This window comes from Manduca sexta, unplaced genomic scaffold (genome assembly GCF_014839805.1).
Source record: "Manduca sexta isolate Smith_Timp_Sample1 unplaced genomic scaffold, JHU_Msex_v1.0 HiC_scaffold_122, whole genome shotgun sequence".
In the NCBI taxonomy this organism is placed as follows: Eukaryota; Metazoa; Arthropoda; class Insecta; order Lepidoptera; family Sphingidae; genus Manduca; species Manduca sexta.
Genome location: NW_023592063.1, coordinates 18,825 through 34,244, shown reverse-complemented (window position 1 = coordinate 34,244; position 15,420 = coordinate 18,825). Strand labels below are relative to the sequence as shown.

Sequence of the window (15,420 nt, the reverse complement as noted above, 5' to 3'; positions counted from 1 at the left end):
GTATTGAAACTTTTTTATTATGTCGTTTAGGCGAATCATTTAATGCCAGCCACACATGTCGATATTTAATCAGTTATTGTCGTTTACGAACCTAAAGATTGTTTCGATTAGGTAGATAAGAAAAGGTTTTAGTATGCTCGCTCGCAAAAAATTGTAAGAGCTAAATCATAATAGTTTTTGAAATTGTCACACTAATCTTCGACGTCTTGATGCGTATCGATTAATAGTTAACAATTTTCAATCCTACTTAAAAATAATAGACAAGTTAAAAAGAAATAATGTCTTTTTCTTATTGTAATTTTACACAATGCAAAAAGCTAACTACGAATTGGCGTTTCAATTGATATCGACAAGTGTGTGGCTAGTTTAGTTATCTATCGAAAAACTCGTATTCCGGCTAGGCGTTGTATAAGTATTATTTTGGACAACGGTTGATTGGGATACGTAGTATAAATCGATAATTTATTGTTTAATATCATTTTAATAATGGATTATTTCGAAATATCGTAATGAGTTTATAGACCAATATTTTACGTATCAAATATCGTTTTGCAATAAAATTGTGTTTAGTAGTATCGTTGGAGTAGGTAGTTGTGAGTAGGGCCGGCCTTGGGTAGCCATGCGCTCCAGATATAAAAAAAAATCGGAGATCCTTTTTCCAGCGAACTATTAAATCATCTGGCGACATAATTTGTGGGCTATGAGCAACGTGGCGCTCCCTAAGGCCGGCGGTGGTGGAGTGGTCAGTAGAGGCATGCGGTCGCGCGTCGGGTCGGTAACTCACGGCGGGCACGGGGCGCGCTCCAGCCGCGACTCCAGCGCCGCCAGCTGCTCCTCCAGGCGCCTCCAGCCGAAGCGAACCGCTCTCGAACCCGCAACCTGCACACATGCACCACGGGCATTGAATAGCGATTTTGGTTCGTATAGCCAAACTCTATCCCACCTCTTCTTCCAATACCTATTCCTTTTCAAGGTCAGCAACACACTCACTTTCCACTGATACTGTAGCAGTACATAAGTGCTTTCACGTCACGTACTATACTAAAATTTAAAGTCCTAAAGGTGAATTTCTGAGCCAACAATACATCCCTAAAGAAATTAGTATGTAACTTTAATAATTGTAAGATCATTTAAGTTTACCGCTGGAGTTGTCGTTGTGCGGAGAGTAGTTCCTGCGCGTGAGATGCCGGTAGCGGCCCGCTACGCTGCCGCCGCCCTCCGCGCTGGAGAACGATGCGCCCGACGACAGGCCCACTGCGAACAACATATTTATGCTCAGCCTTTCAGTATATCAGGTTAATAAATAGCTTCATATTGTCGCACATTTTACATGAATCGAATCGATTCGATATCGATTATTGTCTAATCGTAGGTGACATTTTACGCGACTGGTCTTGCCTTTCTTGCTAGTATAATAAATTGAAATTTATAGTTATGGAATAAAAAAAAATTAATTAATAGTTTTCGATCACGATAAATGGTGTTGACGATGCACCATGCCTGGGCCATATTCCTTTTTATATAATTTTATCTTAGCAATAAATCGTGTTACTTTGAAAAATTGCTGTTAAAATACTTACCAAGTTCTTCCCTACTAGAGTTGTTCCTTAGAGACGCTCCGCTGTCGTATGCGGCGCTAGTGTGCTTCTGCAACACTTTGATCATCGCGTCGCGCTCCGCTACCTTAGACTCCAACCTTTTACTCTGTAAAATATTGGTTGATCAAGATCAAAATTTCTATAATTGCCAAAACACAAATATACTAAATTCTTAAGTCGGTTACCGATATTCTTTTTCGAGTATCGATATTTCGATAACCGATAATGGCAACTCTTGCAAGGAGTTATTTATCGAGTATCGACACCGTGCAATGAAATATAAAATAAATAATTTGTATCGATACTTAGAATCGATATTTTAAACCCTAGTCTCATCATTCACGTCAACTCGTATAAAATCGATAACTCAATATGAAGCCAACATTAATATAAGCAGTTGATGACAGTTTCATGCTCTCAAGGCTTACTACTTAAAAATTCACAAATAATTACCGGCCCTCCAAATCGGCGACTTTCTTCTGCGCCGAGTGAAGTTCGTCCATGTGTCGTATTTTCTCGTTGCGCGCCTCGGCCATTAACCTTTCGGATTCTGCTGACGTTTTCTCCAACGCTGCTATTTTAGCATCCCTGAAAGAGACCAATTTGTTCCCTAAATATCAAGTTGTAATAAGAAAACTGCAAATTTAAATTGAGGACTTGTCGATGGTGACGATAGTGGTAGTGGATCACCACTTCCATCAAGAAATCGTATGGTGATGTTTATAATAATGATTTATATTTTAATCTAATAAATGATCACTCACTTAGGTATAGAGGCGGCGGAGACAGCGGCCTGCCTGAGCGCCGCCTCCTCCAGATATCGCTGCTCCCACTTGGCGCACTCGCCCTCCAGCGCCAGGAACCTCTCGTCCCTCTCGCGTAGCTGCCGTCGCAATTCAGCCTCAGTCTCGCCGTTACCGTTCAGCGAGTTAGCGCCACCACAATTGCATTCCCGTTTTCTAGAAAGTAAATAAATATAGATATTAAATTAATCATTGTTTAGGGTTTACTCTGATAAAAGGGTGCAAGAGTTTCATATGCTCTATTATGTACGGGTTTAATTTTAACAGGACATGATAAACATTTTTCAGGTTATTGTATCATGTGTTAGTGTATGTGAAAAATAAAGACAGATGATTCTTAGGTAGGCATACGTTTCTGAGGTGGAATAGCATATGATTCTAAGATGGACCAGCATGAACTGATTCTGAGCCTATTGAGCATCACTACATAGCCGAGGTGTACCTGAGCGCGTGCAGCTCGGTCTCGAGCTGGTGTCGCAGCTTGCGCTCGGAGTGCTCGCGGCGCTCGGCGGCGAGCTGCAGCGACCCCAGCGCGCGCTGCAGCCCCGCCACGCGCTCCACGTACCCGCCCGCGTGCGACACTACACAACGCACCACACTACTACATTGCCGAGGTGTACCTGAGCGCGTGCAGCTCGGTCTCGAGCTGGTGTCGCAGCTTGCGCTCGGAGTGCTCGCGGCGCTCGGCGGCGAGCTGCAGCGACCCCAGCGCGCGCTGCAGCCCCGCCACGCGCTCCACGTACCCGCCCGCGTGCGACACTACACAACGCACCACACTACTACATTGCCGAGGTGTACCTGAGCGCGTGCAGCTCGGTCTCGAGCTGGTGTCGCAGCTTGCGCTCGGAGTGCTCGCGGCGCTCGGCGGCGAGCTGCAGCGACCCCAGCGCGCGCTGCAGCCCCTACCGCTCCACGTACCCGCCCGCGTGCGACACTACACAACGCACCACACTACTACATTGCCGAGGTGTACCTGAGCGCGTGCAGCTCGGTCTCGAGCTGGTGTCGCAGCTTGCGCTCGGAGTGCTCGCGGCGCTCGGCGGCGAGCTGCAGCGACCCCAGCGCGCGCTGCAGCCCCGCCACGCGCTCCACGTACCCGCCCGCGTGCGACACTACACAACGCACCACACTACTACATTGCCGAGGTGTACCTGAGCGCGTGCAGCTCGGTCTCGAGCTGGTGTCGCAGCTTGCGCTCGGAGTGCTCGCGGCGCTCGGCGGCGAGCTGCAGCGACCCCAGCGCGCGCTGCAGCCCCGCCACGCGCTCCACGTACCCGCCCGCGTGCGACACTACACAACGCACCACACTACTACATTGCCGAGGTGTACCTGAGCGCGTGCAGCTCGGTCTCGAGCTGGTGTCGCAGCTTGCGCTCGGAGTGCTCGCGGCGCTCGGCGGCGAGCTGCAGCGACCCCAGCGCGCGCTGCAGCCCCGCCACGCGCTCCACGTACCCGCCCGCGTGCGACACTACACAACGCACCACACTACTACATTGCCGAGGTGTACCTGAGCGCGTGCAGCTCGGTCTCGAGCTGGTGTCGCAGCTTGCGCTCGGAGTGCTCGCGGCGCTCGGCGGCGAGCTGCAGCGACTTCTCAGAGCGCGCTGCAGCCCCGCCACGCGCTCCACGTACCCGCCCGCGTGCGACACTACACAACGCACCACACTACTACATTGCCGAGGTGTACCTGAGCGCGTGCAGCTCGGTCTCGAGCTGGTGTCGCAGCTTGCGCTCGGAGTGCTCGCGGCGCTCGGCGGCGAGCTGCAGCGACCCCAGCGCGCGCTGCAGCCCCGCCACGCGCTCCACGTACCCGCCCGCGTGCGACACTACACAACGCACCACACTACTACATTGCCGAGGTGTACCTGAGCGCGTGCAGCTCGGTCTCGAGCTGGTGTCGCAGCTTGCGCTCGGAGTGCTCGCGGCGCTCGGCGGCGAGCTGCAGCGACCCCAGCGCGCTCCACGTACCCGCCCGCGTGCGACACTACACAACGCACCACACTACTACATTGCCGAGGTGTACCTGAGCGCGTGCAGCTCGGTCTCGAGCTGGTGTCGCAGCTTGCGCTCGGAGTGCTCGCGGCGCTCGGCGGCGAGCTGCAGCGACCCCAGCGCGCGCTGCAGCCCCGCCACGCGCTCCACGTACCCGCCCGCGTGCGACACTACACAACGCACCACACTACTACATTGCCGAGGTGTACCTGAGCGCGTGCAGCTCGGTCTCGAGCTGGTGTCGCAGCTTGCGCTCGGAGTGCTCGCGGCGCTCGGCGGCGAGCTGCAGCGACCCCAGCGCGCGCTGCAGCCCCGCCACGCGCTCCACGTACCCGCCCGCGTGCGACACTACACAACGCACCACACTACTACATTGCCGAGGTGTACCTGAGCGCGTGCAGCTCGGTCTCGAGCTGGTGTCGCAGCTTGCGCTCGGAGTGCTCGCGGCGCTCGGCGGCGAGCTGCAGCGACCCCAGCGCGCGCTGCAGCCCCGCCACGCGCTCCACGTACCCGCCCGCGTGCGACACTACACAACGCACCACACTACTACATTGCCGAGGTGTACCTGAGCGCGTGCAGCTCGGTCTCGAGCTGGTGTCGCAGCTTGCGCTCGGAGTGCTCGCGGCGCTCGGCGGCGAGCTGCAGCGACCCCAGCGCGCGCTGCAGCCCCGCCACGCGCTCCACGTACCCGCCCGCGTGCCGACACTACGCAAGACAGCACACAACTACATTATACAACTCACACTCTTTAATAGTTATTATTTCACTGACACATGTTCAAATGATGCGATGACGAAACACAAAACACAGAGATATCATAGAAACTGAGGACTAGAATATTATCGCATATTAGAATACAATATGAAATAACTAAATATTTATTTTTCAAAATTACTCTATGTGTAAACATGCGCCAAGACCCATATTTTTTTAGTATTTTTTTTTTTACTTTTAGCGAATACGTCGACTATTTTTGCGTCACAACGTCGCTTCGAAACGGAGTGGAATAAGAATAATCATGGTAGTTGACAATACCTCCTCCTCGAGGCGTACGACGTTGGCCTGCGCGTTGGTGAGCGCGGTGTCCAGTATGTCAATGTGCGTGCGCTGCTCCTGCAGGGTGGCGCGTTGTGCCGACATCTCGATCTCCTGCCGCTCCTTGGCACATGCAAGCTCCTTATCTGTTACACGAGAGGCAGTTACAAAATAATAATATATTATTAATTCCAAGTTAGATATTGCATTAACGGCCAGTTCATTTGTAAGCATGTCAAAAAAAAATCTGTTCCTTTTTCGCGATGAATTAAAAAAGAGATTGGAATAGATGATTGAAAACGGCCGATAGACACCAAAACTATTGTGGTTAGATATTCATACTTTGTGTTATAAGTTGTGCGATAAGCATCTCTCTGTTCTGCAGCTCCTTGCGCAACGCCTCCGCGCTGTTGTCGTTCTCGGTGCGAACGCCTTGGGACAGTAAATCCACCTATGGCAAGAATACAATTTATTGCAGGCTGGAGTGAGATATGATTTTAAATATACAGCCCCAGTCATAGTGTAGACTTAGGGTTAAAATCAACAGACAAAAATATTTAATAAGTGATGAAACCTAAGTTCACATATGGGGCATTCCACGTGAAGCGGGCACGAAAAAAAAATCGATGTCTCAGATTTTCGTAATATTTGATGATGTTATACCTGTATATGTCCTCGATCCAGATACAAAATATTATTAAAGTATAAAGCCTGGTAAGCGAGTTAAAGGACTTTGAAGTTTTGACTGGCCGGCTGGTATACGCCACTTCGAATCCAATTATCAAGTTTTTAAATGTTACAATAAAATAAATAAAGCAATGAAATAAATACTTCATTTAATGAGCTTTTTATTGTATTTTGGAAATTGAAAAATGATTTTTTTCTTTGAAAACATGTGTTTGAAAGTTTCAAACTTGAATTTCACTAAGTTGGCATATTTATATTTTTTTTATTTTTTTTCTAAAAATAGCTACTATTGTATAGATAATCCCTGCGAAGTTTCATAATGGGATGAGAAGTAGTTTAGGAGCTAGACCGATTGCAGTGCCGAAGCGCGGCGGTCGCCAGAAAGAGCGATGTAGTAAAACTTTCAATTAAACTAAATACTTTCGATTAGAGTATTTTATCATGTTTTGCATCGCTCTAACGATTCAATTACATCTGATTATAATATAAAAATATATATTTATATTACTGACGGTACACAACAACATTTTAAAAGATTTATCAAGGCCATTTCAAACATACATTTTGCCGTAATCTCAAAACTCAAGTATTGGCAAGTTTTAAATTTCGTGATTAGTTCTCGCAGTTGAAAGAAAAATGTAAAAATAATTAATAATCATGGATATTTCTGCCTTTACAATTTCGTCATATTAAATTTTAAAGGCCGAAATATCCATGATTATTAATTATTTTTACGTTTTTCTTTCAACTGCGAGAACTAATCACTAACTAGACGTGAATTTAAATTCTTTACTTGCCAATACTTGTTTAGTTACCCAGATTAAAGGTGAAACAAAATGTATGAAAATGGACCTTGAGGTATCGCCTTAACTTGTTATATTTCAAACAGGATTGTGGTAAAGATGCAGAATTTCATTTTCGTGCCACTTCACATGGCAGAAGGGCAATTTGACGGTCTCGGTGGTAACCTAAAACGCCTGGAGACACAGGCTAGTTTACATAACGCATCAAACAAAGCCATCACGATACCCGACCGCTTATACATATAGGCTAGAACATCAATGCCACAAACTCATATTTCTTATTACTACTACTATTTATTATTATTATTCATATATATTTTAATGTTTCAAACTTGTATTTCACAAAGTTGGCATATTTATATAATAACTTTTTTCTACTAAAATAGCCAATATTGTATATAGATTATACTTGCCAAGTTTCAAATGTTGTTGTGCACCGTCAGTAATATAAATATATATTTTTATATTATAATCAGATGTAATTGAATCGTTAGAGCGATGCAAAACATGATAAAATACTCTAATCGAAAGTATTTAGTTTAATTGAAAGTTTTTACTACTTCGCTTTTTCTGGCGACCGCCGCACTTCGGCACTGTAATCGGTCTAGCTCCTAAACTACTTATCAGCCCATTATGAAACTTCGCAGGGACTATCTATACAATAGTAGCTATTTTTAGAAAAAAAAAATAAAAAAATTATAAATATGCCAACTTTGTGAAATTTAAGTTTGAAACTTTCAAAGACATTTTTTTTTCAAAGAAAAAACATTTTTCAATTTCAAAAATACAATAAAAATCTCATTAAATGAAGTATTTATTTCATTGCTTTATTTATTTTATTGTAACATTTAAAAACTTGATAATTGGATTCGAAGTGGCGTATACCAGCCGGCCAGTCAAAACTTCAAAGTCCTTTAACTCGCTTACCAGGCTTTATACTTTAATAATATTTTGTATCTGGATCGAGGACATATACAAGTATAACATAATCAAATATTACGAAAATCTGAGACATCGAGTTTTTTTTTTTCGTGCCCGCTTCACGTGGAATGCCCCATATAATTAATACTAGCTTTTGCCCGCGGCTCCGCCCGCGTTATAAAGTTTTTCAGGCTAAAGTTTTCCGTTATAAAAGTAGTAGTTTCCCGGGAGCCTATGTTCTTCCCAGGGTCTCAAACTATCTCCATATCAAATTTCATCTTAATACGTTGGGTAGTTTTTGAGTTTAACACGTTCAGCCAGACAGATGCAGCGGGGACTTTGTTTTATAATATATTTTTAGAACTTTTAAGAGGAACAATCCCGTCATACATCATTGTTGCATAACTTTAACCGTTTACGCAGCGCAGGCAACGGAAGCTCTCAAAACTAATAATTTTCTCTGTTTTTTGCAACATGTTTCATTACTGCTCCGCTCCTATTAGTCATAGCGTGATGATATATAGCCTATAGCACTCCACGAACAAAGGGCTATCCAACGCAAAAAGAATTTTTCAGTTTGGACCGGTAGTTCCTGAGATTAGTCATTACTGCTCCGCTCCTATTGGGTATAGCGTGATGATATATAGCCTATAGTACTCCAGGAATAAAGGGCTATCCAACACAAAAAGAATTTTTCAGTTTGGACCGGTAGTTCCTGAGATGAGCCATTACTGCTCCGCTCCTATTGGGTATAGCGTGATGATATATAGCCTATAGCACTCCACGAACAAAGGGCTATCCAACACAAAAATAATTTTTCAGTTTGGACCGGTATTTCCTGAGATGAGCCATTACTGCTCCGCTCCTATTGGGTATAGCGTGATGATATATAGCCTATAGCACTCCACGAACAAAGGGCTATCCAACGCAAAAAGAATTTTTCGATTTGGACCGGTAGTTCCTGAGATTAGCGCGTTCAAACAAACAAACAAACAAACAAACAAACAAACAAACAAACAAACAAACAAACTCTTCAGCTTTATATAATAGTAAGTATAGATGATATGGAGAAAGATCTACAGAATTCAAAAGCCTCCGACTGAACCAACGAAGACAGCTCACCTGTTGTTTAAGTGCGCGGTTAAGTTCCTGCAGCCTCCTGCAGTCGGCCTGCAGCCGCGCACGCGCCGCGCGCTCCAGCCGCTCTCGTCTCTCGCATGAGCTCACCAACTCCTCGTGGGCCGTCCGCACTTTCTCTACTTCTTCTTCTAGCTACAATAGTTCTTAAATATAAATGTCGCGTTATAATTTTCAGGACTACAACCAATATTATGACATTTTTCTCTTTCATGTTATTTGTAGTCTTTATCATCCTTACCCTCGTGACTAAGCTCTCGTACTCACAATGCAATCACGCTGAGGCATCAATTACATCCAAGTGCGTTTTAACATGTGATGATGCGGCAGTCTATTCGCAGCAGACGATATTTACACGCGTGGGCATTCATTACAGGATCTCGGAATAAATACACCGTGCTACTGACCCAACGGTGATTTCACACTTGCATTGCGTGGGCCAATGTTTAGAGGTCGTCGGATCCAAATGTGCTATCAATCCGAACGGCTATACATTTGAAGTTGACTCATCCGTTACTAAGAAATCCGTTTCATTCACTGAATTTTTAGTTGATTTATTTTTATTTTCACATACGTAAAGTGTAAAAAGCTAATAATAGCCTCGCACATGAGGTAATGAAAGTGAGTTTTACAGATGAATATGTTCATATTTAAATTTTATAAAATTTTTAGCTCCTCCAGCGAGCCCTCGCCGCCGCTGCACCACCCGCTCGACTCCGACCCGCCCGGCACCGCGCGCACGCCCACACTGCACACCGACCAACACTCAGTCAACAAACCGGAGCAATGGCATTTCGAACCTCACGTGTGTCTTATGGGGAAGTACCGTTGTCATGTTCGGTGATTTTTTAAGTCATGTTCGGCAATTTTTTTTACAATTTTAGAATAACGAAGCAAAAAGTATCAAAGATAAATATATTTTAAGAAAACCCTCACAGCCATATTAAAACTCACCTGGTCAAATCGGGCTGTGATCTTGACAAGCTTAGTTTCTCCTTGCTGAGCTTCGACTTGGAGCCCTTGCCCTTGGGTTTGCGACCTTCGTCCCGGGGTGGAGGAGCACGCGGGGAGGCGGGGGGCGTCGGGCCTCGCGGCGTCGGCGACTGCGCCACCTCCTTAGCCAAGTGCTTCAGCACCGACGATTGATTCAGGAAGTCGTCGGGAATTTCGGTAATTTCCTAAATTAGTTGAACATTTTAATCATTATAAAATATTGTCTTTGAATAAATTTAACTAAATATAAATAAACTATATTTTACTGCTAAGCAAATAACGAGACGTGGCAACTTAAGCTCATTTTAATATCATTAAAATATACATAACATGTTCTATAAATTAAAGATCAACATTCCAAAACCACTGTAATTTATTTATCTCCACTTGCTACCATGACCAACTAATCAGTTCGTATATTAAATGCCAGCTCAGAAACGCAAACTTATCAATGTGTTATATTGATGACCAGGAAAATAAAAACCTTGCTATGTTGTAATAATATGTAGAACTAATTTCATGTACAATGTTAAAAAAAAGGCAAAAGTCACTCTGGGTATAATCAGCAGTTGTGAGAGCATTTGATATGTAAAATATCAGCCGATCCAAAATCACAAGCAATCTTATCTCACCTGAACGCCGTGGTCTGGTGGGCTGGTATATATCCTCTGACCACCTATATCGATGTAGTTAGCCGTCGTGGTGACCACCTGCTCCTTGTGCACCTTGGGTAAGGGTATTCCGCTCGGCTTCTTCACGCCCTCCGTCTTTTTGAGCGTGTGGTACGGTGACGATTGAGTATTTGTGTGCTTCACTTCACTACTTGATCGTTCGTGTTCTCTGTGCGGTCAATGGAAAAAAAAAAATATAATGTTGCTTATGTTTCCTCTCATATTGTGGATGTATGTGGTCGACGGTGACCACCCGGATACTTATTTACCTTACTACTGTAATGTGAAAAATACACTTTCCTGATGCGTATTTTTATTTAAGATATCTTTTTGATGATGCTTTTGGCTTTATATGAGTGTATAAACATCAACAAGACAATTACAAGTCCTACAAGATAATATGCTGACTAATTTTGCAAATATGCGATTGCTACAATCAGTTCAAACAACAATTTACGATATTTTCCTTATAAGTTACAACGGAATTTAATCAAACACGTATTGTGGTTATATAGATTTATAAAAGTTCAATAGGTAAACCTTCAAAACATTAATTCATATCAATTAAACAAATACAATTGCATACCAACTGCTTATCATTCAGAGCTTGTCTGCATAGAGAGTTTATATTTGAATATTTGATAAACCTGTTTAAATATATGATAGTGAAAACTAAGAGGATTGCTTACCGAATGGGCGTCGGTCGTGTGGACCACGAGTCATCTTGACTGTGTATGATAAGCGTGTTGTATGACGATGACGAGACATCTAGAGAGCTTCTGTTGCTGTTACTACCACCAACAGAGTCTTTTAACGAGTTGCGATTGCTGCCTGTTACACTTTCCTACAATATGAGACAAGAATAATGCAATTTACACACCCTGACGTAACTTATAATAGAATACTAAATGAGTATAATGTAAAAATAAATAAAAACTTGATAATATACTAATAAAAGGATTTAATTTATCTGGGTAAAGGCTAACCTTCAAGGAGTTCCGGTTGTTATTATTGTTGGATTGGCTCTGGTTCTCTTGTCCCTGTGGCTCAACCCTTGTAGTGTGTCGTACGACATAACGCTCCTCCCTCGATAAGTTTTCGTTTGATGTTGACACATCCGTTTCACTACCCGACAAACTTTGCGGAAATCCAGTTGGCACTATGACAATTTTTTTACTATCATAATTAAATAATACACATATATACTGTACTACAATATATAAACATTACATATGAAATGGTTATAAGGTAACTGATATTAGTATATTTAATTAATATACTATACCTAATTTTACTATATGGTTAGAAATGCTATAAGTACTGCATTTTTAAAACAACAGATAAGTAAACATGTAACCTACTCATCATACAAAATACATTAGTTTCAGCAAAAAATATTTTTTCTTATTTTTATGCGAATGTTAGACATTGAAATACAGCTATTTTGTGGATTTTATCATGATTTCTACATTATAGTTTTCTCCCGACATTTTAAAGACTTTACAGCCTTCTTGGTCAGCCCACCTCCTAAATTATGAATGTATGATTTCCTTAAATAAACATAATGCTTAAACTTCATATATCTTAATACTAGCTTTTGCTCGCGGCTCCACCCGCGTTATAAAGTTTTTCAGGCTAAAGTTTTCCGTTATAAAAATAGTAGTTTCCCGGGAGCCTATGTTCTTCCCAGGGTCTCAAACTGTCTCCATACCAAATTTCATCTTAATACGTTAGGTAGTTTTTGAGTTTAACACGTTAAGGCAGACAGATGCAGCAGGGGACTTTGTTATATTATTTAGAACTTTTTAAGTGAAACAATCCCGTCATACATCATTGTTGCATAACTTTAACCGTTTACGCAGCGCAGGCAACGGAAGCTCTCAAAACTCATAATTTTCCCCGTTTTTGCAACATGTTTCATTACTGCTCCGCTCCTATTGGTTATAGCATGATGATATATAGCCTATAGCACTCCAGGAACAATTCAACACAAAAATATTTTTTCAGTTCGAATCGGTAGTTCCTGAGATTAGCCATTACTGCTCCGCTCCTATTGAATATAGCGTGATGATATATAGCCTATAGCTCTCCACGAACAAAGGGCTATCCAACGCAAAAATAATTTTTCAGTTTGGACCGGTAGTTCCTGAGATTAGCCATTACTGCCCCGCTCCTATTGGGTATAGCGTGATGATATATAGCCTATAGCACTCCACGAATAAAGGGCTATCCAACGCAAAAGAATTTTTCAGTTTGGACCGGTAGTTCCTGAGATTAGCCATTACTGCCCCGCTCCTATTAGGTATAGCGTGATGATATATAGCCTATAGCACTCCACGAACAAAGGGCTATCCAACGCAAAAAGAATTTTTCAGTTTGGACCGGTAGTTCCTGAGATTAGCGCGTTCAAACAAACAAACAAACAAACAAACAAACTCTTCAGCTTTATATAATAGTATAGATATCAATATACCATTACTCATCTAGCTCTTTTATTTCTCTCTTTATTACTTTAAATATTTATGTTGTATAAATTCTAAAACAGATGAAATCACTGAAATCTGATGAAAAATCCACAAGTTATAAGCCATCGAAATTTGGTAGTAGAGGTAAGTATCACATAACAGGAAAGAGACGAAATAATTGCATGTGACATCAGCAGGCATTACATTTGAAATTTTAATTACTGCCTTATTTCTTATCGAATTTTAATGCAGTTTTACAGAAGGATTTCTTTTTCATACTAATTGCTGTTACATATTAAAAAAATGCCCAAAAACAAACATAGTCAAATATCCTATTAGTGCCTTTTAACAAGTATCAAGTATTTTTTTTTAGTTGGCTTAGACATTTATGTGATGAGTAGTATTTACTCAGAAGTAACGAAACAGGCCCCCAATGTATAATACTAGTAAATAATTAATCCCATTCCAATAAACTTTATTAGTCTGCATTTTTATTAACCTAGTTGCAGATAAAATAATTTAAGATCAAATTAGTAGACAAAATAATCAATGTCAAAACCTTATTTTAGAAATAAAAGTTAAATGTAATTTATAAAAAAATATCATATATAATAGATATAGCTACATAGACTAAAAAGTATACTTAAACTCATAAATAAAAATCCAGGAAAATCCCTACTTGTCACCACTTTTACATTTGTGTGTTATTCATATTATAATTCAAGGAGTAACAGAACCATATGTTTTTAATTTCTATTCTATTTGTTTAGTATGTAAACTAACAATTTACTCAATTTGATATACAGATTTTATATTTCATTAAAGAACTTGATCCATCTACATATAATTAGTTATTTTTCAACTTTTAACATTAAATTTAACTACCAGTTTAGAAGAAACACATGTAAAACATATAAATGCAGAGAATACTGTACATACTTTATTTCATAAAAGCAAGACAAGTGTAGATGAAATCCATAAATAATAGAAAAGTTTAACATAAAATTTACAATTTCCATTAAATATATATCTTACACCAACTACTGTAATAAATAAATAATGATAATTTATAAATATTCATGATGAATATTTGAAACATACATTGGATATGCATGCACAAAATTAACTCACAACATGCAACTGTAGTGGATTTATATTCAAATTATTTCATGCAAACAATTATGTCATCTGTAACGAAAGCAGCAATTTGTAACTAACTAGAATTGAATTCACTATTTCTATACAATTATTGAGTAATACCATTTTCTCTTGTCATGTTTTGTAAAGGGCCGAATAGTCGACGTTATTTTTCATGAGTAATGAATAAAATATTACCTACAGCCCAATTTCACTTACCACGACACATCTCAAATTAATTTCAGTATACAATCGTAAACAAGGACACACGAAATATCAACATCAATCATGACTCATAACATTGGAATTCACTAAATATGTTTGTAAATCAACGCAATCCACTCACCAGCTTGTTTTTGCGTCCTCTGAATGTTGTTTGCGAATGAAAGAAACCTTCCCGTAGGTCGCATGGACCCCATATTGGCTACAGAGGTGATTTCACAGATTTCCGAACAGAAACCATCTCACACTGCACCACTACACACTACTCTTGTACGCTATGCGTCAAGCATCTGGAAGTGAAATAAGTTACTCATGTTTATTAGCACAGCATCTACGAGTAGAAATAGAATACAACAAGAAATACAAGACATCGACGATACGTAATATACACAAATTATAATGAGTTTGGGACATTTTTTTAACACATTCATATGATTTTTGTTCATTCGATAGAAAAATATCACTCACATCGTCTTAATATACAATTTTTGTTATAAAATCGAAATCATTTATCGCATTTAGCAATGAAAAGCTTTTGATAGATGGGGTCAGTTGTCAAAGTTAGTAATACCAGACTTTTGAACACATTTTAGTTTAGTATGGATATATAAAAATAGAAACATAATATTTTCTTTGGCTGAAAATCGATGGCTCAAACAGTATGATTTAACAAAGTACCCGTTTTCATGAACATTATTTTGGGAAATATAAAAAAAAAACAACTAAACGGGTTTTCATAAATCGCTACGTTCAATGGTACTGACTTTATGGTGGCACAAGGGTGCGATCGTTACAGGTGCCAGGTTCTAGGGAAGCCGACAAAGGGTTTGGCTGGAACGTTGTTATCAATATAATACTTTTGCCAACAAAAATACAGTTAGTAAAAAAAGGAGTGCCTATATATTTTTTTTTTATCTAGGACACCCTTAACTTAGGTTTTATTACACACAATGGGA

General features: G+C 41.2%; 1 protein-coding gene across 1 annotated transcript; it reads right to left on the bottom strand.

The window, feature by feature from the left end:
- Positions 1-780: 780 nt before the first annotated feature.
- On the bottom strand, positions 781-15,165 carry LOC119191225 (angiomotin-like protein 2). Its single transcript, XM_037445137.1, is given in 25 exon segments — positions 781-852; positions 854-879; positions 1,141-1,254; positions 1,581-1,702; positions 2,052-2,186; positions 2,363-2,557; positions 2,844-3,160; positions 3,365-3,513; positions 3,596-3,691; positions 3,774-4,049; positions 4,132-4,385; positions 4,425-4,563; positions 4,646-4,758; positions 4,959-5,098; positions 5,429-5,574; positions 5,771-5,879; positions 8,962-9,111; positions 9,351-9,375; positions 9,650-9,724; positions 9,931-10,154; positions 10,602-10,809; positions 11,330-11,484; positions 11,627-11,799; positions 14,589-14,754; positions 14,933-15,165. Coding segments are annotated over 24 exon segments (3,486 nt in total). The 5' UTR covers positions 14,662-14,754; positions 14,933-15,165.
- Between the last annotated feature and the right edge of the window lie 255 nt (positions 15,166-15,420).